We start from the raw sequence: 27140 nt of genomic DNA, 5'->3' as shown, positions 1-27140 counted from the left end.
AGGAGGAGAGGATGGACCTGCAGGGGTGAAAGTGGATGATTTTTGTTAGGCTTCTTCTCCTACAGCTACACCTAACCACTCTCACTCTGTTCTAACTTCGAACCTTTCAAGGTAAAAGGGAACTCTTTCTCTCACGAACACTCGCACACAAACACCGCATTGAGCGCGTTGTCAGAGATGACAGCATAGAAATTCCACCCGGTATCCTACATGCATACACAAAGCTGTAGCTGTGGTAAAATATAACGAACACCGGGAGCTTGGTTCGCTTCGTTGCATGGGGGACTCACTGCCTATCCAAAAGGCAGAGCCAGTCCCCTGACCAACAGACTAATTCATTTGAATTAGTTCATGGATTTAATGATGTCACGAGATACGTAACGGATACGGGGATTAATATTACAGGCACCGAGAGTTTACACCGCGCAGTTTACACTGACTCTCGTGCCATTTCGATATACCATGGTTCCGGGATTTGAATAGGTAGGCTATCGTAACGAAACCCACTGGGAGTCATTAGAACAAAAAGCGCTCCTTCAATTTTCTACGCCTGCTTCGCGGCAGCAGATTGGGGTAATAGCCACCACCACCAGGATTGCACAAGTCTCCATTTCACATGGGCGAAGGCAGGGCTCGGTTCTGCTTTGGTTGGACCCGGGCTCGCTGTCAAGAACAAGACAAAGGTGTGTCGGACCCTGATAGGGAACCGGAAACGCGAGAGAGATGGGCCGAACTGTTCGACCAACTGGACCTCAATAAAGACGGTAAAGTCGACATCAACGAGCTGAGGATAGGACTCGCTGCCCGCGGTTTACTTCGCAGTGACGCGGAGGAGGTGAGAGGGATAGTGATTTTGGGGGTATTCCAATAGACATGTGTATCCCTTGAATTATAGCCTGCATGGCACATTAATTGTGTGTGTGTGTTCTTGGCTGAGTAAGGAGTAAAAAGATTATGTCCTGTCAAACAACACAAACTGATCAACAGTATGTATGACATAGACCAGGGGTTCCTAAACTTTTTTTTTTCTGGTAGCAAATTCATCAGTGACCCCCTCAAAATCCGAACACAACTCAGACTTTAGAGTGAGGTAAAAAAATAAATAAAAAACGTTTCATGATGCTGCAGTGCATACATGGCCAGACTAACCAATACTTCAGCCATGGAAAGTAAAATGGAATACAATAAGTTTTTAGTTGAAAACTGGATCATTGATGGACTACTGTGGATCCCTGTGAGCCTCCCAGGTCCTGTTGTGCGTCTAAGGGTATATTGTAGATCAATAATATTGTATTGTGTATTGTATTGTATTGTATTGCACCAACTTCTTCCACAGACCCCCTGGCCAGATTTGTGTACATTTGTGTGATCTGTTGTTGTGACAACTGCTCTACATTTCTTAATGTTTAAACAACACATTTAAAAAAATCGTTTTTCTGTTAAAGGTCCGAACAGTGAACATCATGTTTTTCATAACATTTGAGGATATTTGGATGAAACCAGTGAAAAAATTACTGTACATTAACAAAGTTGATCATGAAGTTAAATCAAATCAAATCAGATTTATTTATATAGCCCTTCTTACATCAGCTGATATCTCAAAGTTCTGTACAGAAACCCAGCCTAAAACCCCAAACAGCAAGCAATGCAGGTGTAGAAGCACGGTGGCTAGGAAAAACTCCCTAGAAAGGCCAAAACCTAGGAAGAAACCTAGAGAGGAACCAGGCTATGAGGGGTGGCCAGTCCTCTTCTGGCTGTGCCGGGTGGAGATTATAACAGAACATGGCCAAGATGTACAAATGTTCATAAATGACCAGCATGGTCAAATAATAATAATCACAGTAGTTGTCGAGGGTGCAACAGGTCAGCACATCAGGACTAAATGTCAGTTGGCTTTTCATAGCCGATCACTAAGAGTATCTCTACCGCTCCTGCTGTCTCTAGAGAGTTGAAAACAGCAGGTCTGGGACAGGTAGTTAAGTTACTGGTCCCCTCCCCCATGTCAAACACTTGAATTCAGGGATTACTTCTGTCTTTATTTAACTAGGCAAGTCAGTTAAGAACATATTCTCATTTACAATGACGGCCTACCGGGGAACAGTGGCTTGTTCAGGAACAGAACAACAGATGTTTACCTTGTCAGCTCTGGGATTAAATCCAGCAACCTTTCGGTTGCTTTAACCACTAGGCTACCTGCTGCCCCTATGCAATGTCAAGTAGGGCTGTAAATGTTATACACCAATGGTAGCGTCTTGTAATCTGAACTAATTTAAATATGTAAAGCCTCTTAGGGATCAAATCCCATTAACGGGATCGATTTGACAACATCCAGTGAAATGGCAGAGCGCCAAATTCCAATTAAATTACTATAAATATTAAACTTGAATCACACATGCAATGCACCAAATTACTGCTACACTTGTTGTTAATCCAGCCAACGTGTCAGATTTCAAAAAGGCTTTACTGCGAAAGCAAACCATGCTATTATCTGAGGACAGCACCCCATCAAACAAACACAGACAATGGTTTGTCCTCTGGGTTTCACCTGCCAAATAAGTTCTGTTATACTCACAGACATCATTCAAACAGTTTTAGAAACTTCAGTGTTTTCCATCCAGATCTACTAATAATATGCATATCCTAGCTTCTGGGCCTGAGTAACAGGCAGTTTACTTTGGGCACGCTTTTCATCATGACGTGAAAATACCGCCCCCTAGCCTTAGGAAGTTTAAAACCTCCATCACATGTGCGCATCATACAGCTTTGTTTACAAACCATAAATAGCTCAAGTAGAACGTGGCAGAACGATACTGGTAACTCAACTTTTCATCTGTGTTGTAACTTATAACTAGCAAGCTATACTTACCATCATGCCGGAAAAAAACACACTGTGTTGTGACTGGATGCCATAGTGATAATTTAACATTACACTATTTCCTGAAGAATGAAGACATCCGTAAGCAGTGGCTGATTTTTATTTCTGCTGGACAGGATCATAACACCAGTGTGCAGTGCACATTTAGAGCGAAGTTGCTTTATAAATTGGGGAGAACATTTGATGTGTCTTGCCAGGAAGCTAATCATGAAGATGGATGCTGAACCATCATTGACAGTGGATCAGTTTATCTTGAAAGCACTGACCATAATGTAAGTATGAGTCTGACACGGTGGCTGTAACTGTGGCTACTTTGACGGTATATTTTCTGCATCACAGCTGATTGTCACTATATGGTTTTTGTTCTTCCATCCCTAAGCCCCCTACATTGAGTCTGAGAACTGACAGCAAACAGCTGAAATGAAGGAATGTTGTCCACAAAAGGAGTTCTGGTGTGTATAGTATTTGTAATTTACCCCTAAAAATTATATTCTGCCATTCAATTATGTGGGTTGTTGTCTTATATTTGCTGTAGCTTGTGTCATTGGGGCTCTAATGATCTACATTTTAGAAAATTCAACATCTATTCGGTTTGCACATCTTTCCAGGCAACCAACGCAGCAGGAATGCCATGATACAAAATCAGCTTTCCCATGACAAAGGGGCCTGTGAAGACATAAAAAAAGAAGGGGGATATGCTGTGAAGCCTGTGAAGACAGACCAAGTGAAGACAGACCAAGGAAGGGGAATATGTTGTGAAGCCTGTGAAGACAGATCAAGTGAAGACAGACCAAGGAAGGGGAATATGTTGTGAAGCCTGTGAAGACAGATCAAGTGAAGACAAACCAAAGAAGGGGGGATATGTTGTGAAGCCTGTGAAGACAGATCAAGTGAAGACATACCAAGGAAGGGGAATATGTTGTGAAGCCTGTGAAGACAGATCAAGTGAAGACATACCAAGGAAGGGGGGATAAGTGAAGACAAACCAAAGAAGGGGGAATATGCTGTAAAGCCTGTGAAGACAGACCAAAGAAGGGGGGATATGCTGTAAAGCCTGTGAAGACAGACCAAAGAAGGGGGGATATGCTGTAAAGCCTGTGAAGACAGACCAAAGAAGGGGGGATATGCTGTAAAGCCTGTGAAGACAGACCAAAGAAGGGAGGATATGCTGTAAAGCCTGTGAAGACAGACCAAAGAAGGGGGGATATGCTGTAAAGCCTGTGAAGACAGATCAAGTGATGACAGACCAAAGAAGGGGGGATATGCTGTAAAGCCTGTGAAGACAGATCAAGTGATGACAGACCAAAGAAGGGGGGATATGCTGTAAAGCCTGTGAAGACAGATCAAGTGAAGACATACCAAGGAAGGGGAATATGTTGTGAAGCCTGTGAAGACAGATCAAGTGAAGACATACCAAGGAAGGGGGGATAAGTGAAGACAAACCAAAGAAGGGGGAATATGCTGTAAAGCCTGTGAAGACATCAATATTGATCAATGTTGATCAATATTTCAGATATGCTTGCCTCATGTAAATGCACAAATAAATGTCTGATCAATACATACAATTCTGAACATATTGTCATTTATAATACTAATTCAGAGGCACCAATCAATTGTCCAGTACACTTATTGTATGCTGTTTTCATGTACATTCCCTTATGTCGAAGCTTCTAGGGGGACTCAGACTTGACTAATTCTGCTGAAGAAGTGTATCAGTGAACAGTATTCTGTAATTAGATACAAAACAATAGAAATGCAATTGTGTATTGCTGCTGTTTGACTGATATCTAACAGTCCATTATCAGCTCTTTTGAGAACATTTGTAGAGAAAATGGGTTGAGGAATACTATTTAGGGTCAGAATGACATGTCACCCATTGTTTACCTGGTCATCATTGACATGTGACCCATTGTTTACCTTGTTACCTGGCAACGACCACAAGGGTGTTTCAAAGAGCTGTCATTCAAGGCGAGCACATGATATAAGCTTCCCGCCCACTCAGCCTGTTCTTCCAGGCTTCCTGATAGTTAGAGATGGGAGAAAGGGTACAATTTCTTCAATTCTGAGCATTTTAATAGTGTAAAAATGTTATGGGTGATGTTTCGGTCATTCAAATTTTTACTTGAGAAATCGGTTGACTGTGCGGGACCTTTAAAACAGTAAGACAAAATAATACAATCCCACATGGACAATGCAGAATAGGGTCCTATTGTGTATGGTGGTCCCATAGATCTGGTAAAGAGGTCAATCGAACTTGAACAAAACAATGGAAACGCGTGGGGGAAAGGGCTCCTCATTGCCCCCCAGCAAAATTAGCCTACATTTAGGCTATTGTTTGCATGTGTATTTCACACTATGTTGGGGTAAAAATCGGAGTATAATACTTGTATAAGATGAAAACCCCAAAACGACGCTAAATTGTAATTATTTTGCCTCTATGGCCTACTTATTGCCTTACCTCCCTAATCTTACTACATTTGCACACACTGTACATAGATTTTTCTATTGTGTTATTGACTACGTTTGTTAATTCCACGTGTAACTCTGTTCATGTTTGTGTGGCACTGCTTTGCTTTATCTTGGCCAGGTCGTAGTTGTAAATGAGAACTTGTTCTCAGCTGGAATACCTGGTTAAATAAAAGTGAAATAAAAAAATATGTTAATGTCATCGTTACCAATTAACTGCATTACAGTTAAAAACAACTTGGCCTACCACCACCAATTTCTATATGCTAGCTATGCTAATTAGTTTATAGCAAAAGTTAGCATTTAGCAGTCACTTTTTCTAAACCTGAAAAGTGACATCTACATGTTATGCAGCAAAAACAGCCAAATATATCCAAATTGGATTTAAGTAACCGCATTGTGGGCCTGTTACAATACATAAATCATTACGGATTTGACCAATATCCACTTTGTTAGATCAGATTTATTGAAAGTGCGCCAATCTGGTCAATCTGAACGAATCAGCCTGTAGGAGTAGAGATGTTGTTTTGTTTGTAGGATGTGTTTATTTTAGTGTTCCATTGACTCCTTTACCGCATCTATTGCGTATGACCGCTAGGGGGAAATGACGTTCTATCTACTGCAGTCATAGGTTGAATCTCAAACAGAACACTTGGCCCCTAAGCCCTTTATCGAGTGGCCACTTGCTGTTGTGTTCGATAGAGCTCAATTGAGTCTGCAAGTGTTTTGGCCAAAATGAGTATTGAGACGATGCGCACTCGACATCTCAACTGACATTTATCAATATTCCAAAATTCTAAATCCATGCGCAGGCATTGTCTCACACAACCTGTCTTGTGCATGACTCACTCGCTATGAAACATGGGCACTGGGACAGATGCATGCGCTGATCGATAGTGAAAAAGTTGTACAAACAAAACAACATCTCTACTCCTGCACAAAATACACTGCTTAAAAAAATAAAGGGAACACTAAAATTAACACATCCTAGATCTGAATGAATGAAATATTGTTATTAAATACTTTTTTCTTTACATAGTTGAATGTGCTGACAACAAAATCACACAAAAATGATCAATGGAAATCAAATGTATCAACCCATGGAGGTCTGGATTTGGAGTCACACTCAAAATTAAAGTGGAAAACCACACTACAGGCTGATCCAACTTTGATGTAATGTCCTTAAAACAAGTCAAAATGAGGCTCAGTAGTGCCTGTATGACCTCCCTACAACGCCTGGGGATGCTCCTGATGAGGTGGCGGATGGTCTCCTGAGGGATCTCCTCCCAGACCTGGACTAAAGCATCCGCCAACTCCTGGACAGTCTGTGGTGCAATGTGGCGTTGGTGGATGGAGTGAGATATGATGTCCCAGATGTGCTCAATTGGATTCAGGTCTGGGGAACGGGCAGTCCATAGCATCAATGCCTTCCTCGTGCAGGAACTGCTGACACACTCCAGCCACATGAGATCTAGCATTGTCTTGCATTAGGAGGAACCCAGGGCCAACCGCACCAGCATATGGTCTCACAAGGGGTCTGAGGATCTCATCTCGGTACCTAATGGCAGTCAGGCTACCTCTGGCGAGCACATGAAGGGCTGTGCGGCCCCCCAAAGAAATGCCACCCACACCATGACTGACCCACCGCCAAACCGGTCATGCTGGAGGATGTTGCAGCAGAACGTTCTCCACAGCGTCTCCAGACTGTCACGTCTGTCACATGTGCTCAGTGTGAACCTGCTTTCATCTGTGAAGAGCACAGGGCGCCAGTGGCGGATTTGCCAATCTTGGTGTTCTCTGGCAAATGCCAAACGTCCTGCACGGTGTTGGGCTGTAAGCATAACCCCCACGTGTGGACGTCGGGCCCTCATACCACCCTCGTGGAGTCATTTTGCAGGGCTCTGGCAGTGCTCCTCCTGCTCCACCTTGCACAAAGGCGGAGGTAGTGGTCCTGCTGCTGGGTTGTTGCCCTCCTACGGCCTCCTCCACATCTCCTGGTGTACTGGCCTGTCTTTTGGTAGCGGCTTCATGCTCTGGACACTACACTGACAGACACAGCAAACCTTCTTGCCACAGCTCGCATTGATGTGTCATCCTGGATGAGCTGCTCTATCTGAGCCACTTGTGTGGGTTGTAGACTCCGTCTCATGCTACCACTAGATTGAAAGCACCGCCAGCATTCAAAAGTGACCAAAACATCAGCCAGGAAGCATAGGAACTGAGAAGTGGTCTGTGGTCACCACCTGCAGAACCACTCCTTTATTGGGGGTGTCTTGCTAATTGCCTATAATTTCCACCTGTTGTCTATTCCATTTGCACAACAGCATGTGACATTTATTGTCAATCAGTGTTGCTTCCTAAGTGGACAGTTTGATTTCACAGAAGTGTGATTGACTTGGAGTTACGTTGTGTTGTTTAAGTGTTCCCTTTATTTTTTTGAGCAGTGTATGTGCAAGTATATCGTCGCTAGTGATTTCATCAACTGATTTAGCTTGTTGTAGCCTGCTTGCTGCTCGCTAGCTTCACTGACAAACACAGGGATTGAATGTTAGCTAGCAAAAGATGTTGGGAACTGTACTGAGAAACACTGTGTAGCTTGTAGCTTGTCACTTATCTACGATAGTTTCACAGATTGCTGATGAAGTTGTTGACATGTTCCCAGCAGTCAGTCCGTAACATTGGGTCAGCTAAAAGCACAGCACACCAGCAGACTCAATAAGGGCAGAGCAGGCTGTTCGCGGATGTCACTTGCCTTTCTCTGCCATTTTTCCAACTTAATGACGTACAGAGCACTTTATTACTATACATTTTTAAATTGAACCTTCATTTAACTAGGCAAGTCAGTTAAGAACAAATTCTTATTTACAATGACTGCCCAACCCGGACAACGCTGGGCCAATTGTGCGCCGCCCTATGAGACTTCCAATCACGGCCGGATGTGATACAGCCTGGATTCGAAACAGAGACTGTAGTAATGCCTCTTGCACTGAGATGCAGTGCCTTAGACCGCTTTGCCACTCTGTGGCAAATCATTTGAAAGATGTATATAGAGATATACTAACATTACAGAATTGTTGCGTTATGTACAGTATTTGAACAAAAAAAATCCCCTTTTCCCTTTATGATGATGATCGTGACCTGTTAGTGGTAGTTTTGTAATAACAGCACTGTGATAAAAAATATATAGAAAATACATTGTTTTTCAGTAAGGGATTAAAAAATATATATAAAATACATTGTTTTTCAGTAAGGGATTTAAAAATATATATAAAAAAATTATGTTAAAAAATGGTTGATCTTGTTGCCGACCCCTTAGGTACCTTTTATTAATTTTTTAATTTCACCTTTATTTAACCAGGTAGGCAAGTTGAGAACAAGTTCTCATTTACAATTGCGACCTGGCCAAGATATGCCTATGCATATAATTGACAGCTTTGGAAAGAAAACACTCTGACGTTTCCAAAACTGCAAAGATATTGTCTGTGAGTGCCACAGAACTAATGCTACAGGCGAAATCAAGATGACATTTCATACAGGAAGTGCCCCAGATTTTGAATGCGCTGTGTTCCAATGTCTCCTTATATGGCTGTGTATGGGTCACGAATAAGCTTAGACCTTCTGTCGTTTCCCCAAGGTGTCGACAGCATTGTGACGTATTTGTAGGCAAATCATTGGAAGATTGACCTTAAGCTGCCACGAATGATTTATCATCAAATAGATATGTGAAAAACACCTTGAGGATCGATTCTAAACAACGTGCGCCATGTTTCTGTCGATATTATGGAGTTAATTTGGTAAAAAGTTTGGCGTTGTAGAGACTGCATTTTCTGATTTTTTTCTAACTGCCTGAACATTTGCTATCTAACTGAGAGTCTCCTCATTGAAAACATCTGAAGTTCTTCAAAGGTAAATTATTTTATTTGAATGCTTTTCTTGTTTTTGTGAAAATGTTGCCTGCTGAATGCTAGGTTTAATGCTATGCTAGCTATCAATACTCTATACTCTATACTCTACTCTATACGCTATGGTTGAAAAGCATATTTTGAAAATCTGAGATGAGTGTTGTTAACAAAAGGCTAAGCTTGTGAGTGAATATATTTCTTTCATTTCATTTGCGATTTTCATGAATAGTTAACGTTGCGTTATGGTAATGAGCTTGAGGCTATAATTACGCTCCCGGATACGGGATTGCTCGACGCTAGAGGTTAAGGGGCGCCTTTGGAGCGGCGACCCTCACCGCTGACCTCAGACTGGGGACCCTTGCAGCGGGCCCCGAGTGAAGGGCGACTCTGGCAGCGCCGGAGTGAAGGGCGACTCTGGCAGCACCGGATTTAAAAGTAGATGTTCAAATTGTTTGGGTACAGACCTGGATAGTAGGACAGAACTCTGCAGGCTATCTCTGCAGTAGATTGCAACACCGCCCCCTTGTGCCGTTCTATCCTGTCTGAAAATGTTGTAGTTAGGGATGAAGATTTCAGAATTTTTGGTTGTCTTCCTAAGCCAGGATTCAGACATCCGGGTTGGCAGAGTGTGTTAAAGCAGTGAATAAAACAAACTTAGGGAGGAGGCTTCTAATGTTAACATGCATGAAACCAAGGCTATTACGGTTACAGAAGTCATCAAAAGAGAGCACCTGGGGAATAGGAGTGGAGCTAGGTACTGCAGGGCCCGGATTCACCTCTACATCACCAGAGGAACAGAGAAGGAGTAGGATAAGTGTACGGCTAAAAGATACCTAGTGGACTCCAGTTTGAGACGCACTGACATAGGCAACTGTGTAGTTCCTGTCTTTACTATAAACAAGTATATTTGTTTATAGCCTACTAGTACAATGAACAGGAACTATAACCTGCTTCACTTATTCCGAGTGTATAGGCCTCTCATATCGCAATCTTTAACTACCTGAGCTATGAGCTATGGTCCAGTCTAGCCGGTGTCTCAGTGCTCTATTTTGACCCTGTGATGTCACAGGAGAAGCGGGCAGAGTGTTCTACAGGCAGTGAGAGGCATTTTACTACAGATATTAAAAGAGTTCCAGTGCTATTTTCACCAATCCCTCCAACTCAAGGTGCCTGTCAAGGTGCTATCTGAAAATTCTGTTGCTTCAACACAATACTGATGCATGTTTTTCTGATCTGCCTGTCCCAGTACATGACAGGAAAGAAACACTTTCCTGAATTAATATTTTAAAGGTATGACTGTAACACAAACCTGGTGCAGCCCTGACCCCGCCTGACCTTAATATCAGTGTCTGGCGCACACGCACACACACACACACACACACACACACACACACACACACACACACACACACACACACACACATCTTAACCTCAGTCTTCAAATCAAATTTGATTTGTAAAATACTTTGTTAACAACAGGTGTAGACTAACTGTGAAATGCTTAGTTACAGGTCCTTTTCCAACAATGCAGAGAGAAAGAAAAGGTAGTAATAAATACACAATGAGTAAGGATGACTTGGCTATGTACACGGGGTACCAGTACAGAGTGGATGTGCAGGGGTACGAGGTCATTGAGGTAGATGTGTACATCTACTGTAACTAGGAATAAAGTGACAGATGATAAACAGTAGCAGCAACGTATGTGATGTGTCAAAACAGTTAGTGCAAAAAGGGTCAATGCAGATAGTTAAATATTTCATCAAATAGCTACCCGGACTAACTATTTATGGCTTGTGGGTAGAAGCTGTTCAGGGTCCTGTTGGTTCCAGACTTGGTGCGTCAGTACCACTTTCCATGTGGTAGCAGAGAGAACAGTCTATGACGGTTGGCTGGAGTCTTTCTTTTACAGCCCTCCTCTGACACCGCCGGGTATAGAGGTCCTGGATGGCAGGGAGCTCGGCCCCAGTGATGTACTGCAAGCGGTGATACAGCCAGTCAAGGTGCTCTAAGTGGTGCAGCTGTAGAACCTTTTGAGGATCTGACTGCCCATGCCAAATCTTTTCAGCCTCCTGAGGGAGAAGAGGCATAGTCGTGCCCTCTTCACGACTGTGTTGCTGTGTGTGGACCACGATCCTTAATGACGTGGACACCAAACTTGCAGCATTCAACCCTGTCGATGTGACCCGGGCGTGCTCGGCCCTCCGTTTGTCTTGTTGACATTGAGGGAGAGGTTGTTGTCTTGGCACCACACTCCCAGGTCTCTGACCTCCTCCCTATAGGCTGTCTCATCGTCGTTTGTGATCAGGCGATTGTTGGGGATCACCGTCATGTAGTCGGGAAACTTAATGAGGGTGTTGGAGTCGTGAGTGGACATGCAGTCGTGGGTGAACAGGGAGTGGTGGATGTGTTGTTGCCTACCCTCACCACCTGGGGGCGGCCCTTCAGGAAGTCCAGGATCCAATTGCAGAGGCAGGTGTTCAGTCCCAGGGTCCTTAGCGTGATGAGCTTGGAGTGCACTATGGTGTTGAAGGCTGAGCTGTAGTCAGTTTATAGCATTCTCACATAGGTGTTCTTATTGTCCAGGTGGGAAAGGGCAGTGTGGAGTGCAATAGAGACAACCTGAGCTATGGATCTGTTGAGGCGGTATACGGATTGGAGTGGGTCCAAGGTGTCTAGGATGATGGTGTTGATGTGAGACATGACCAGCCTTTCAAAGCATTTTATGGCTACAGATGTGAGTGCTTCGGAGCGATAGTAATTTAGACAGGTTACAATGGCGTTCCTGGGCACAGGGACTATGGGGGTCCACTTGCAACATGTAGGTATTACAGATTGGGTCAGGGAGAGGTTGAAAATATCAGTGGAGACGCTTTCCAGCTGGTCAGCCCATGCTCTGAGCACGTGTCCTGGTAATCCGTCTGGCCCTGCAGCCCTAACCTGTTTAAAGATCTTACTCACATTGGCTACAGAGAGTGTGATCACGCAGTCATCCGGAACAGCTGGTACACTCATGCGTAGTTCAGTGTTGCTTGCCTCGAAGCGAGCATAGTTAGCTAATCTGGTAGGCTTGCATCGCTGGGTTTCGTACTAGGATTCGAACCAGAAGCCATGGATTACAGTCAACATCTGTACTGAGCTAAAGGCTAGAGCTGCCGCTTTCAAGGACACTATCAGTGGAAGGGACAGTCCCTGGATTTCAGATAACTTGGCAGAATTAATTAGAAAGAGAAACATCTCTTGGGCTCAAGCTAGACATACAAGTGCTCCAGTTGACTGGGCCTCCTTCAGAGTGCTAAGAAACAAATACACAGGGTTGATCAGGAAGTCAAAATCAGATGACTATTTAGATGCAGTCACAGAGAACCTAAACAACCCTACCAAGTTCTGGAAGTGAATCAAATCTATGTCAGGTTCTAATGTCTCCTCTGGCCTTCCTGACAATTTAATGATGGATTCTAATGTCTCCTCTGGCCTTCCTGACAATTTAATGATGGATTCTAATGTCTCCTCTGGCCTTCCTGACAATTTAATGATGGATTCTAATGTCTCCTCTGGCCTTCCTGACCATTTAATGATGGATTCTAATGTCTCCTCTGGCCTTCCTGACAATTTAATGATGGATTCTAATGTCTCCTCTGGTCTTCCTGACCATTTAATGATGGGTTCTAATGTCTCCTCTGGCCTTCCTGACCATTTAATGATGGATTCTAATGTCTCCTCTGGCCTTCCTGACCATTTAATGATGGATTCTAATGTCTCCTCTGGCCTTCCTGACCATTTAATGATGGATTCTAATGTCTCCTCTGGCCTTCCTGACCATTTAATGATGGATTCTAATGAAGTGAAGGATAAAGCCCAGATTGTAGGGGTTTTAACAAGCACTTCTTATCTGCTGGTTCAGTGTTTGATAATGGTGGGGCCCAGGCCTCTAATGTAAGCTCTGTTACAGTCAACTATGATATAGGCCCTCATGTGAACCATTTTAACTTTGAGCCTGTTTCTTATACTGAGGTCTATAAAGCACTAAAGGCAATAGACACTACAAAGTCTGCAGGTCCAGACAACTTGGACCTCTACCTCTTAAAGATAGCAGCTGGTATTATTACTGAACCTGTGGCTCACATTTTCAACTTGAGTCTCTTGACCAATTACATACCCAGTATTTGGAAATCAGCTTATGTCCTCCCACTGCTAACGGGTGGAGATCCCTCAGATGCTAATAACTATCGTCCTATATCTAAACTCCCTATCCTGGCCAAAGTCTATGAATCCCCAGTGAACTCACAGTTAAAAAAACTTCTTAATTGAAAAGAACATACTGAGCGGGGTTCAGTCTGGCTTTAGATCAGGGCACAGCTTCACAACTGCAGCTATGGCAGTGTTACGGTTTTCTTCCGTTGAAGGAGAGTCGGACCAAAACGCAGCGTGGTTAGTTCGATACATCTTTAATGACGAAAAACCACGAACAATACTAAAACAACAAACGGAATGTGAAAACTGATGACTACAAACACAGAGACAGGAACAATCACCCACGAAACACTCAAAGAATATGGCTGCCTAAATATGGTTCCCAATCAGAGACAACGATAATCACCTGCCTCTGATTAAGAACCGCCTCAGGCAGCCATAGACTTTCCTAGACAACCCTACTCAGCCACAATCCCAATACCTACTAAAATCCCAATACAAAAACACGCCACAAAATAAACCCATGTCACACCCTGGCCTGACCAAATAAATAAAGAAAACACAAAATACTAAGACCAAGGCGTGACAGGCAGTGGTAAATGACATCATTAATGAACTTGATAAAAAGCAACATGGTGCTGCTCTGTTTGTGGATTTAGCAAAGGCCTTTGATTCAGTTGACCACGAATTGTTGCTAGATAGACTCAGAAACATTGGTCTCAGTGAAGGGGCAGTAAATTGGTTTAGCAACTATCTTTCTGACCGAACACAATGTGAATATACCAACAATCACAAGTCTAGCTTTCTTGAGATTAATAGAGGTGTGCCCCAGGGTTCCATTTTAGCTCCTGTGTTGTTCTGAATTTGTATTAATGATTTGGGAAATGGGATGCAACCAGCAAAGTTACATCTATATGCAGATGATACAAATCAAATCAAATCAAATGGAGTTACAGTTATATATTCATGCTTCTCTGGTTCAGGCTGTTGAAGAGCTCCAGACTGCTTTTCAGCCACTGCGGGCCTCCCTTTATGGTCTCAAACTGGTCTTGAATATACAAAAAAATAAATTCATGACCTTTACCAGAGCTAGAACTCTGCCAGATAACATTAGCATTGTCACATTTGGTGGCTTATCCATTGAAAAAGTGTCATCCTACAAATACCTAGGTATTTGGTTGGATGACAAGTTGTCCTTTAAAGTTCATGTGGATAATCTTGTGACAAAGCTTAAATTGAAATTGTGTTTTTATTTAAGCTTGTTCATGCCACTTTTCTCTCTGTAATTGATTATGGTGACTTGTTGTATATGCTTGCAACCTCCTCCATCTTACAGAGACTGGACTCTGTTTATCATGCATCCTTGAGCTTTATTACAAATGCCAAGTCACTCATTCACCATTGCACATTGTACCAAATGCTTTTATTAGGCTGGATCATGTTGTTGTATTGTTGTGTGTTTTAATTCTGTAATGTATTGATTGTTGCTGTCTTCTTGGCCAGGTCAAGTAGAAAAAAAGAGACTCTGGGTCTCAATGGGCTTTTCCTTGTTAAATAAAGGTTAAATCAAATTTTAAAAAGAGCTAAGCACAGGCAGAATCCTAAAGGAAAACCTGGTTCAGTCTACTTTCCAACAGACACTGGGAGGTAAATTCACCTTTTAGCGGAACAATAACCTAAAACACAAAGCCAAATATGCACTGAAGTTGCTAATTAAGACAACATTGAATGTTTGTGAGTGGCTTAGTTACAGTTTTGACTTAAATCGGCTTGAAAATCTATAGCAAATATTGTACAATCCAGGTGTGTAAAGCTCTTAGAGACTTTCTCAGAAAGACTCACAGCTGTAATCGCTGCCAAAGGTGATTCCAACATGCATTGATTCAGGGGTGTGTTTTTACTTTGTCATTATGGGGTATTGTATGTAGATATGTGAGAGAAAACAATCAATTGAATCCATTTTGAATTCAGGCTGTAACACAACAAAATAAGTCAAGGGATATGAATATTTTCTGAAGGCACTGTAGGTGATAGTGCACTTGCTTTAAGTAACACTCACACAGAAGAACACAGATAGCACTCCTCAGATTACAGCTAATCAGTCATTTAGATTAGCATAAAGGAAATTAGCTTAGGAGATCACTCCACCACAGTCAGTAGTTTAGTTTAGCATCACTCCTTTCACATAGCATCATCCCTCCCCAGCCATGCAGCAGATTAGTTTAGCATTATCTCCACACTCAAATAGTAGGCTAGATTAGCTAAGCATCATCCCTCCCCAGCCATGCAGCAGATTAGTTTAGCATTATCTCCACACTCAAATAGTAGGCTAGATTAGCTAAGCATCATCCCTCCCCAGCCATGCAGCAGATTAGTTTAGCATTATCTCCACACTCAAATAGTAGGCTAGATTAGCTAAGCATCATCCCTCCCCAGCCATGCAGCAGATTAGTTTAGCATTATCTCCACACTCAAATAGTAGGCTAGTTTAGCTAAGCATCATCCCTCCCCAGCTATGCAGCAGATTAGTTTAGCATTATCTCCACACTCAAATAGTAGGCTAGTTTAGCTAAGCATCATCCCTCCCCAGCTATGCAGCAGATTAGTTTAGCATTATCTCCACACTCAAATAGTAGGCTAGTTTAGCTAAGCATCATCCCTCCCCAGCCATGCAGCAGATTAGTTTAGCATTATCTCCACACTCAAATAGTAGGCTAGTTTAGCTAAGCATCATCCCTCCCCAGCTATGCAGCAGATTAGTTTAGCATTATCTCCACACTCAAATAGTAGGCTAGTTTAGCTAAGCATCATCCCTCCCCAGCCATGCAAGCAGATTTGTTTAGCATTATCTCCACACTCAAATAGTAGGCTAGTTTAGCTAAGCATCATCCCTCCCCAGCCATGCAGCAGATTAGTTTAGCATTATCTCCACACTCAAATAGTAGGCTAGTTTAGCTAAGCATCATGCCTCCCCAGCCATGCAGCAGATTAGTTTAGCATTATCTCCACACTCAAATAGTAGGCTAGTTTAGCTAAGCATCATCCCTCCCCAGCCATGCAGCAGATTAGTTTAGCATTATCTCCACACTCAAATAGTAGGCTAGTTTAGCTAAGCATCATCACCCACAGCTGTGCTTTTCCTTCAAATCTCCTCTGGGAGTTTTCAGACACCACAGGCAATATCCCTCTGGACCAGAATGTATTTGTCTGGCAATGCTTAAATAGACTTTGCGCTGATTATATTTGTGTCATGGAGGAGCGGGCCAATTCAAAGGCATACTTAAAGTTATGCTTGTCATGTGTTATACAGACAGCTTCCATCAGCTACACAGAGTTACAATTCAAGCATTTATACCTAACAGAAAGTTGAAATGGTGAGGATAAGTGGCAAGATAAGCAGGATATTGTCATTTGAATTTCATGACAATATGCAAATGTGTGTGTGGGGGTGTGTGTGTGTATTGGTCAAGTGCATTGGTTCAGGTCAGATTCCAGTATGTGATTGTTACTGAAGAGTAACTGGACACTGGGCACAGGAGTGAATCGGATTATGACGAGGTCAGAGTAGGGGTTCTCTCACTCTCGCTCTCTTGCTCTCTCTCTATACTGTTTTCTCTCTCTCTCTCTCTCTCTCTCTCTCTCTCTCTCTCTCTCTCTCTCTCTCTCTCTCTTCCTCTCCTTGTTTGAGGAAGCACTAGAGAGGATGAATATAGAACAGTTCTGCTGATTGTTTTATGTTTGCAGGTTATGACCTTGTAAAATAATGATAAGCTTTGTTGTCATTTCTCACGCACTCCTTCCTGCTTCTTCCCTTCACTCCCTCCATTTACCTCTCACCCCCTCAAACTATCACCTTACCCTAAATCACACCCCTGGCCCCAACCCACCCCACACTTTTTCACCTTGTCACATCCCCCTCAACCTCTCTCTCACCCCCTGTCCCCTACACTGTTTGACCCTTCACCCCCTCCCTATCTGCTATTTTTACCCCCCCTCTCACCCCAATCCTACTCCTGCAGATAGTGCGTGAGAGTGACACCAACCATGATGGCTTGCTGGACTTTGAGGAGTTCTCTCAGTACCTGTGGGCCCACGAGAAGGAACTGCGGCTCATGTTCCACACACTGGACCGCAACCATGACGGTCGGCATGGCCACCTCACTCACACACACATTTACATTTGACATTTTAGTCATTTAGCAGACATTCTTATCCAGAGCGACTTACAGTTAATGCATTCACACACACAGAAAATAAGTATTTAAATAACATTATAAACTGGGTGGTTCGAGGGCCTGAATGCTGATTGGCTGACAGCCGTGGTATATCAAAATGTATACCACGGCTATGACAAAACATATATTTTTACTGCTCTAATTAAGTTGGTAACCAGTTTAAAATAGCAGTAAGGCACCTCGGGGGTTTGTGGTATATGGCCAATATACCACAGCCCTTAGCCGTGGTATGTTGACCATGTACCACACTCCCTCAAGCCTTATTGCTTAGATAATCATGTATTTGAACCCAAGTCTGATCTAAACACACATAAGTAGACACATGTAGGAGGGCCATTTGGATACAATGTCCTTTCACTCACAAAACACTGTTTAAATTGTTCATACATGCACAGAGCATTCTATGTCACATTGCACTGGTATGGTAATTTATCTGAATGTGTGGTATGACTGCATGAATGGTATTTAGTATCATACCACATTAAGGCATGTAGTTCACAAAGTAGCCACACACACACATCACTGTGCTCTAACTGTACTGTATGCCTGTAGGTACATATTGCATATTGTGGGCACTGATGGGATTCACTATTTATGCAGGCCGCATTGATGTCGGGGAGATTCAACAATCGCTGCACAACCTGGGACTGGAGGTGTCCACAGAACACGCCATCAAAATACTACAGAGGTGTGTGTGTGTGTGTGTGTGTGTGTGTGTGTGTGTGTGTGTGTGTGTGTGTGTGTGTGTGTGTGTGTGTGTGTGTGTGTGTGTGTGTGTGTGTGTGTGTGTGTGTGTTGACACTGCTCTGTGTGTGCTCTCAGTATGGACAGGGACGGCACCATGACTATCAACTGGAGTGAGTGGCGAGATCACTTCCTGTTTAACCCTCTTCACAACATGGAGAGCATCGCCCACTACTGGAAACACTCTCTGGTCAGTCAGTACTGCCTATCTATGCCTTCTATCTCTACACTCTCTAGTTTAGATCTTTGCTTGACATGAAGTAGCACAGATAGCATTATATGGAATTTTCAATTATTGATGTAATAAAATGTAATTACATATTAACTATAGAAACTAAACATTTTGCCAGTATCCTTTCATTACAAATGTGGCCATTTTCTCAATCTATGTATTTATAGTTACTCTGTAATTACATTTTATGTTATAGTTTACACAGTTTAAATTGTTTCTGATGCTTTATCCAGGAATTTTAGTTTGGTAACCTTAGAGAAGGGTTCATGTAATTTACATTTGGTGAATACAGATAGTTCTGGATGCCAATCAAGTTTATTGATTGGCATCTCTGTGATTTCTCAGATGTTTGACATCGGAGAGCACATGACAGTGCCGCCAGAGTTTTCCCAACAAGAGCGCCAGTCGGGGGTAGTGTGGAGGCAGCTGGTTGCCGGGGCGATGGCAGGGGCGGTGTCACGTACAGGAACCGCCCCCCTCGACCGTCTCAAGGTCTTCCTACAGGTGAAGGGTTACTGTTGTGTTTACTACAGGCTCAGAGGTTAGATGTCAGTGCAGTGCTGATTAGTAGAATTAGGTGTGCTAGAGCAGGGCTGGAACAAAAGCCTGCACATCCAGTAGCTCTCCAGGAGGAGGGTTAGCCACCCCTGATATGCAGAATGTTATTAGAGTTACTGACAATGCTGTCTCTCTAGGTGCATGGCTCCAGCTCTAGGGGGATCAACCTGTGGACGGGGCTGAGGGGGATGGTCCAGGAGGGGGGTGTACGAGCCCTCTGGAGGGGCAACGGCATCAACGTTCTCAAAATAGCCCCAGAGTCTGCCATCAAGTTCATGGCCTACGAACAGGTGAGGGAAGAGGACTGTACGCACCTGTACACAAATGTGGGTGTAAGAGGCCCCAGAGGTTGATTTGGAATTATTATGGACAAATTTACATCTGTAAATAAGTTCTGGTGTATGGGGTAGTCATTAGTGAAGCATAGGAATGAAGGAGTCAGACACCCACACTGAGGTGTGAAATGTTGCTCACACACACACACTCTGTTTCTCACCCTGTCAGACACACCCTGTGTCTCTACGTGTTGTGTCTCTGACTCTCCTCCTTCACCCCAGTGTGACTCACGTATTCCCCCTCTTACCCCCAACTCCCCCAATCTACACCTCCCCCTCACTATGTATCCCTGCCTATCCCACCTCCCACAATCTATCCCCCTCACCCCTTAATTCCTGTATATCCCTGACTCTCTTCCACCTGCCTGTCTCTCCTCTCCCCCCTTTCTCCCCTGACTCCTCCATCTTAGATCAAGTGGCTGATCCGGGGCAGAAATGAAGCAGGTACTCTGCGGGTGCAGGAGAGGTTCATCGCTGGCTCTCTGGCTGGAGCCACTGCACAGACAATCATCTACCCTATGGAGGTGAGTGAGGGGAGACAGACCGACAGAGAGATAGACAGGCTTTTTATTGAATATAGAAACATAGGACTTTTCTCTCATTTTCCTTCTCTTCCTTGCACACCCTCTCTCTTTCCCGTTTCTCCTCCCTCTCTCACTTCCCAGGTGCTGAAGACTCGTCTGACCCTGAGGAAGACTGGCCAGTACTCTGGCATTGTAGATTGTGCCCGTCAGATCCTGAGGAAGGAGGGGGTGCGAGCCTTCTACAGGGGCTACGTGCCCAACACACTTGGCATCATACCGTATGCTGGCATAGACCTGGCCGTCTACGAGGTGTGTGTGAGAAAGTGCGTGTGTGTGAGAGAGAGAGTAGGGCTGTCCCTGAAAAAAAAAAACATCTTGGTTGACCGTCGTTGAAATGTATAAAAGTATATTTTTCCATATATAGACACACCTTTATATGTTTTAATAAAATCAACTATATGCACTGAGCTTGTCTGATGCTTTAAGCGCACTGCTTGATGAAATAATTAAGACACACAAATGACTCAAGAGGGAACCAGAGATCAAGATAACCAGAAGAAAAAAAATCTGTTCTCGACCCTCCTCCTCCCGCTGCTGCTAGCCTTCATAGATTCTGCCGGTACGCTCCTGAAGTTGCCGGAAATATGATAGAGTGATGGACTGTGCCATCCCCATGGCCTCCTCAATGTTTTAGTCCACTGAGAGAGGCACGAGTCAGACAAGTGTCTTGTCTGGCATAAAAAAATAAATGTCAACCAAGAGCCTATCGACCAAGCAATTGACCAGTCAACTAAATGGTGTGTGTGTGTGTGTGTATTTGTCTGCCTGCCAACTGTGTTTGATGTTTTCTGGGAAAGCTAAACCTCATCACTGGCCCTGTCCCTTGTACTCAAGTAAAATGCCAGTCAGTATGTATGCTGCTGTTACTGTTGCTCAGCTCTCTCGTAAAAATTACTTTTATGTGTTTAAGTGAACTTTGAGTTTTACTTTTACTAGCAGTCAATGAGCCGTAGTTCTCTCTACTATGTCCTCATTTTTTTAACACAATAAAATATAGGTCAAATTAACAATGTAGCCTATCTATCCCTTCTCTTATTCCTCTCTCATTTCTACCCTCTACCCCTCCTCTTTCTCCTCTCTCTTTTTTCTCTTTTGATTCTTTCCTTCTCTTTTCTCGCCCCTCTTCTCTCTCGTCCCCTCCCCCTTTCCATCTCAGACTCTGAAGAATGCCTGGCTCCAGCGGTACAGTAAGGGCTCTGCTGACCCGGGGGTGTTGGTACTGCTGGGCTGTGGTACTGTGTCTAGTACCTGTGGACAACTGGCCTCCTACCCCCTGGCTCTCATTAGAACACGCATGCAGGCCCAGGGTGAGACTGGTGTACAACTGAACTGCAATTATACCTTCTACCTTACTACATAACATAGATGATATTACATAGATAATATAGATTCAATTACATTCTATAACATAATCTATAACAAACAAATTACTACCTACTATGTCAACCTATTACCCTATATCTACAGTGCCTTCGGAAAGTATTCAGACCCCTTGATTTGATCCACATTTTGTTACGTTACTGCCTTATTCTAAAATGGATTTAATAAAAAATGATCTTCCGCAATCTACAGTACCCCATAATGACAAAGCAAAAACAGGTTGTTAGACTTTTTAGCACATTTATTAAAAATTAAAAACAGAAATACCTTATTTACATAAGTATACAGACCCTTTGCTATGAGAATCGATGTTGAGATCAGGGGCATCCTGTTTCCATTGATCATCCTTGAGATGTTTCTACAACTTGATTGGTCCACCTGTGGGAAATTCAATTGATTGGACATGATTTGGAAAGGAACACACCTGTCTATATAAGATCCCACAGTTGACAGTGCATGTCAGAGCAAAAACCAAGCCATGAGGTCAAAGAAATTGTCTGTAGAGCTCCGAGACAGGATTGCTTCGAGGCACAGATCTGGAGAAGGGTACCTAAACATTCCTGCAGCATTGAAGGTCCCCAAAGAACACAGTGGCCTCCATCATTCTTAAATGGAAGAAGTTTGGAACCACCAAGACGTTCCTAGAGCTGGCCGCCCGGCCAAACTGAGCAATCGGGGGAGAAGGGCCTTGGTCAGGGAGATGACCAAGAATCCGATAGTCACTATGACAGAGCTCCAGAGTTCCTCTGTGGCGATGGGAGAACCTTCCAGAAGGACAACTATCTCTGCAGCAAATCAGGCCTTTATGGTAGATTGGCCAGATGGAAGCCACTCCTCAGTAAAAGGCACATGACAGCCCACTTGGAGTTTGCCAAAAGGCACCTAAAGACTCTCAGACCATGAGAAACAAGATTCTCTAGTCTGATGAAACCAAGATTGAACTCTTTGGCCTGAATGCCAAGCGTCATGTCTGGAGGAAACCTGACACCATCTATACAGTGAAGCATGGTGGTGGCAGCATCATGCTGTGGGGATGTTTTTCAGCTACAGGGACAGGGAGACTAGTCAGGATTGAGGCAAAGATTAACAGAGCCACTTACTGAGAGATCCTTTTTTTAGTTTTTTAGAATTTTTACCTCATTTTCTCCCCAATTTCGTGGTATCCAATTGTTTTTAGTAGCTACTATCTTGTCTCATCGCTACAACTCCCGTACGGGCTCGGGAGAGATGAAGGCTGAAAGTCATGTGTCCTCCGATACACAACCCAACCAAGCCGCATTGCTTCTTAACACAGCGCGCATCCAACCCGGAAGCCAGCCGCACCAATGTGTCGGAGGAAACACCGTGCACCTGGCAACCTTGGTTAGCGCGCACTGCACCTGGCCCACCACAGGAGTCGCTGGTGCGCGATGAGACAAGGATATCCTTACCGGCCAACCCCTCCCTAACCCGGACGACGCTAGGCCAATTGTGCGTCGCCCCACGGACCTCCCGGTCGCGGCCGGTTACGACAGAGCCTGGGCGCGAACCCAGAGTCTCTGGTGGCACAGCTGACGCTGCAGTACAGCGCCCTTAATCACTGCACCACCCGGGAGACCCAACGAGAGATCCTTGATGAAAACCTGCTCCAGAGCACGCAGGACCTCAGACTGGGACAAAGGTTTACCTTCTAACAGGACACAGCCAAGACAATGTAGGAGTGGCTTTGGGACAAGTCTCTGAATGTCCTTGAGTAGCCCAGCCAGAGCCCGGACTTTAACCCCGATCTAACATCTCTGGAGAGACCTGAAAATAGCTGTTCAGCAAAGCTCCCCATTCAACCTGACAGAGCTTGAGAGCATCTGCAGAGAAGAATGAGAGAAACTCCCCAAATACAGGTTTACCAAACTTGTAGCGTCATACCCAAGAAGACATAATACTGTAATCGCTGCCAAAGGTGCTTCAACAAAGTACTGAGTAAAGGGTCTGAATACTTATGTAAATGTGTTAATTCCATTTTTTATTTGTATAAATTAGCAACAATTTCTAAAAACCTGTTTTTGCTTTGTCATTATGGGGTATTGTGTGTAGATTGATGAGGGGAAAAACCAATTTAATCAATTTGAGAATAAGGCTGTAACGTAACAATTTGTGGAAAAAGTCAAGGGGTCTGAATACTTTCCGAAGGCACTGTATTACTGTTCCAAACAGAGTTGAATGCATTCAGTTGTACAACTGACTAGGTATCCCCCTTTCCCCTATCTATTAATAGCTATCTAACGGATATAACTGAACAACAGACGATTTCGCCCACTTTCCCTCTTTCCACCAGCCTCCACTGAGGGCGGGCCCAAGCTGTCCATGGTCGGTCAGTTCAAGCACATCATATCACATGACGGGGTACCTGGGCTCTACCGTGGCATCGCCCCCAACTTCCTGAAGGTCATTCCTGCTGTCAGCATCTCGTACGTGGTATACGAACATATGAAGAAGGCTCTGGGTGTGAAATCGTAGAGAGAGGAAGTGAGAGGCAGAAGAAAGAGAGGGATATAGAGTGCAGCTCTTGGATTTCAAGATGGAGAGGAAGACAGCAGAGGATTGAGGGATAGAAGACCCTTTCATACACATTCAGTAAGCTTCCCGTTTACACCTAGCGAGACAGATATACTCACTGTTTGAATCTCTCAGCCCCTCAGCCCCTCAATGATGCTGTACCGTCATTAAGAAAGAGGGAAGAGTCTGCTATCAGGCTGAGCTGATGTCTGTAAGAAATGGCTGTGTCCGAGACAGATTAGGAGGAGGAGGTGTGAGAGGAATGAATGAGAGCGAGAGAGAGAGGGAGGGGGGTGGAAGAGAGAGAGAGGGGGTGGAAGAGAGAGAGAGAGAGAGAGAGAGAGAGAGAGAGTGTGCGTGCTGTAACCCCCATTGTAGTCACATCTCCACAATAAGTCTGTGTGTTGCCCTCCAACCAAACACAGTGAAGCACACAGTACAGTTTGTATACCTATATGTAGGCACTTATCTAAGGTCAGTTTCATGTTTTGTGAATATAAAGTGATCTTCCTCCAATGACCTTGACATGTACTGTATATTCTCTCTTTACTACACAGCAGAATGTGTGGGGTTGTTCCACAGTGTGCTGTTGCTAGAACACTACCAAGCCAAAGTACCCTACACTTTATTTCAATATCTCAAAAGAGATTAGAATTGGATTACATGCACTATGTTTGTTTCAGTTGCTATTCTCAAAAAAGTACATTCTAATGGGGGAGATTCTAAAGTTCTTAAACGAGGAAACTTTGACGTTTACATGATGTACTGTATATTGATACAGTATGCATTTTGTAAGGGAAAGATTCTGAACACATTTGCAAGATATACTTATACAGGGTCTTATACAGAGCTGTTCCCCCGACCTAGTCCATGAATGACTTTGCACTTTTTAGAAAGGGAATGTTTCTCCCCTATTTCAAGTGGCTCTCAGTCAGGTCCAAAATTATTGGCACCCTTGATAAAGATGAGCAAAACATACTAAATAATGCACATTTTGACCTATATTGTCTGCTCCGAAGAAATTGAACATGGTATAATTTTATACTAAGACAATTACTCAGAGAAAGAGATTTTGTTTAAAGCTAGAATCCTTAAATAACAAAGTGGTCAACCCACCACTTTTTTGGTAAAAATCTGAGGGAAGGGCCTGGAGAAATGTAACCATAACGGCACTGAGCCTTTTTCTCAAATGTTTTATGAGATTGGAGAACACATTGGGAGGGATCTTAGACCATTCCTCCATACCACTGGTTTTCAATGGGGTTCATGTCTGGAGCCTGAGATGGACATTGCAAAATGTTGATTTTGTGGTCAATTAACCATTTCTTTGTGGCTTTTGATGTGTGCTTGGTGTTATCGTCTTGCTGGAAGATCCACTTTTGCAGCTAGGTTTCAGCCTCCTGGCAGAGGCAACCATGTTTTTGGCTAAAATGTCCTGGTACTGGGTATAATTCATGATGTCGTTAACAAGGGCCCCAGGACCATTGGTAGCAACATTGCCCCATAACATGAAATATCCACCACCATATTTTACAGTAGGTTTGGGGTTATTTTCTGCATATGCATTCTTTCTTTCGACGCAAAATCCAGCACTGGTGTGCATGGCTAAAGAGTTATATTCTCATGTCGTCCAGCAAATATAAACGCCTGGAGTTTGTTAAATGGCATTGGCACTTGGATTTGAACCAGTGGTATGGTCAGATGACGTGAACATAGAGATCTTTGGCCACGCACACCAGTGGTGGGTTTTGCATTGAAAGAAATATGCATATGCAGAAAATAACCCCATACCTACTTTAAAATGTGGTAGTGGGTCTTTCATTTTATGGGGCTATTTTGTTTCTGCTGGTCCTGGGGGATTCACACTTCCTGGCCTCAAAATCAGGATTATTGCCAGTTGTCTTGTCCTGGTAGTTAATAGATCAATAGCTCACCCACCTGGTTTCCTAGGTCTGAATCAGTCCCTGATTAGCAGTGGTGGAAAAAGTACCCTATTTTCATACTTGAGTAAAAGTAAAGTGAAAGTGGGGCGACAACGTAGCCTAGTGGTTAGAGCGTTGGACTAGTAACCGGAAGGTTGCAAGTTCAAATCCCCGAGCTGACAAGGTACAAAAGTCATTCTGCTCTTGAACAGGAACCCACGGTTCCTAGGCCGTCATTGAAAATAAGAATTTGTTCTTAACTGACTTTCCTGGTTAAATAAAGGTAAAAAAAATAAAAAAAATATTTAAAAAAGTCACCCAGTAAAATACTACTTGAGTAGTATTTGGTTTGAAATCTACTGAAGTATCAAAAGTAAATGAAATTGCTAAAATATAGTACTTAAGTATTAAAATTCAAGTATAAATCATTTAAAATTCCTTATATAAAGCAAATCAGACAGTGTCATTTTCCTTATTTTTTTAATAAATAGCCAGGGGCATGCTCCAACACTCACACACCATTTCCAAACAAAGAGTGTTTTTAGTGAGTCCACCAGATCAGAGACAGTAGGGATATTCTCTTGATAAGTGTGTGAATTAGACAATTTTCCTGTCCTGCTTTTGTGTTTCAGGGAAAATGTATGGAGTAAAAAGTACATCATTTTCTTTAGGAATGTAGTGAAGTAAAATTAAAAGTTGTAAAAAATATAAATAGTCAAGTAAAGATACCCAAAACCACTAGGTAAGTAGTACTTGCAAGTATTTTTACTTTATAACTTTACACCACTGCTGATTAGAAGGAAAGTTACCCATCTATGATGGGCTCCCGTGTGGCGCAGCGGTCTAAGGCGCAGCGGTCTAAGGCACAGCATCTCAGTGCTGGAGGTGTTACTACAGACCATGGTTCGATTGGGCGGTGCACAATTGGCCCAGCGTCATCCGGGTTTGGCCGGGGTAGGCCGTCATTGTAAATAAGAATCTGTTCTTAACGGTCTTGCCTAGTTAAATAAATACATACAATCAGGAATTCCATGCTCTTGGTGGAAGTGAATGTGCTGTAGGTTATCTCCCAGTCTGGAGTGCACGTTAGTAACCAATTTTATGGGATTCTACATGTAATTCTATGAAATGCACATCATCATCATTATAATTTCATAGCCGAGGCACAATGAACTTTTACTGTA

The 27140-nt window shown here is 43.3% G+C and overlaps 1 protein-coding gene across 1 annotated transcript; it reads left to right on the top strand.

Moving 5' to 3' along the window:
* LOC118365671 (calcium-binding mitochondrial carrier protein SCaMC-3-like) lies at nt 1–24312 on the top strand. The gene is made up of 10 exons (XM_035748045.2): nt 1–835; nt 17454–17577; nt 18270–18357; nt 18492–18603; nt 18991–19149; nt 19341–19493; nt 19949–20062; nt 20204–20371; nt 21279–21429; nt 23814–24312. The coding sequence occupies exons 1-10, from the start codon at nt 617–619 to the stop codon at nt 23993–23995; spliced, it is 1470 nt and encodes a 489-aa protein (XP_035603938.1). The 5' UTR covers nt 1–616; the 3' UTR covers nt 23996–24312.
* Nucleotides 24313–27140: the final 2828 nt, after the last annotated feature.

This window comes from Oncorhynchus keta, chromosome 32 (assembly GCF_023373465.1).
Source record: "Oncorhynchus keta strain PuntledgeMale-10-30-2019 chromosome 32, Oket_V2, whole genome shotgun sequence".
NCBI lineage: Eukaryota > Metazoa > Chordata > Actinopteri > Salmoniformes > Salmonidae > Oncorhynchus > Oncorhynchus keta.
This window is presented reverse-complemented; position numbering and strand designations above follow the sequence as displayed.

What these genes read in the sequence shown, in the direction of transcription:
- LOC118365671 (XM_035748045.2), top strand. Translation starts at nt 617, where the DNA reads ATGGGCGAAGGCAGGGCTCGGTTCTGCTTTGGTTGGACCCGGGCTCGC. An exon ending in TTCGCAGTGACGCGGAGGAG is followed by an intron (nt 836 to 17,453) that starts GTGAGAGGGATA and finishes CTACTCCTGCAG; the next exon opens with ATAGTGCGTGAGAGTGACAC. An exon ending in TAGACCTGGCCGTCTACGAG is followed by an intron (nt 20,372 to 21,278) that starts GTGTGTGTGAGA and finishes TTTCCATCTCAG; the next exon opens with ACTCTGAAGAATGCCTGGCT.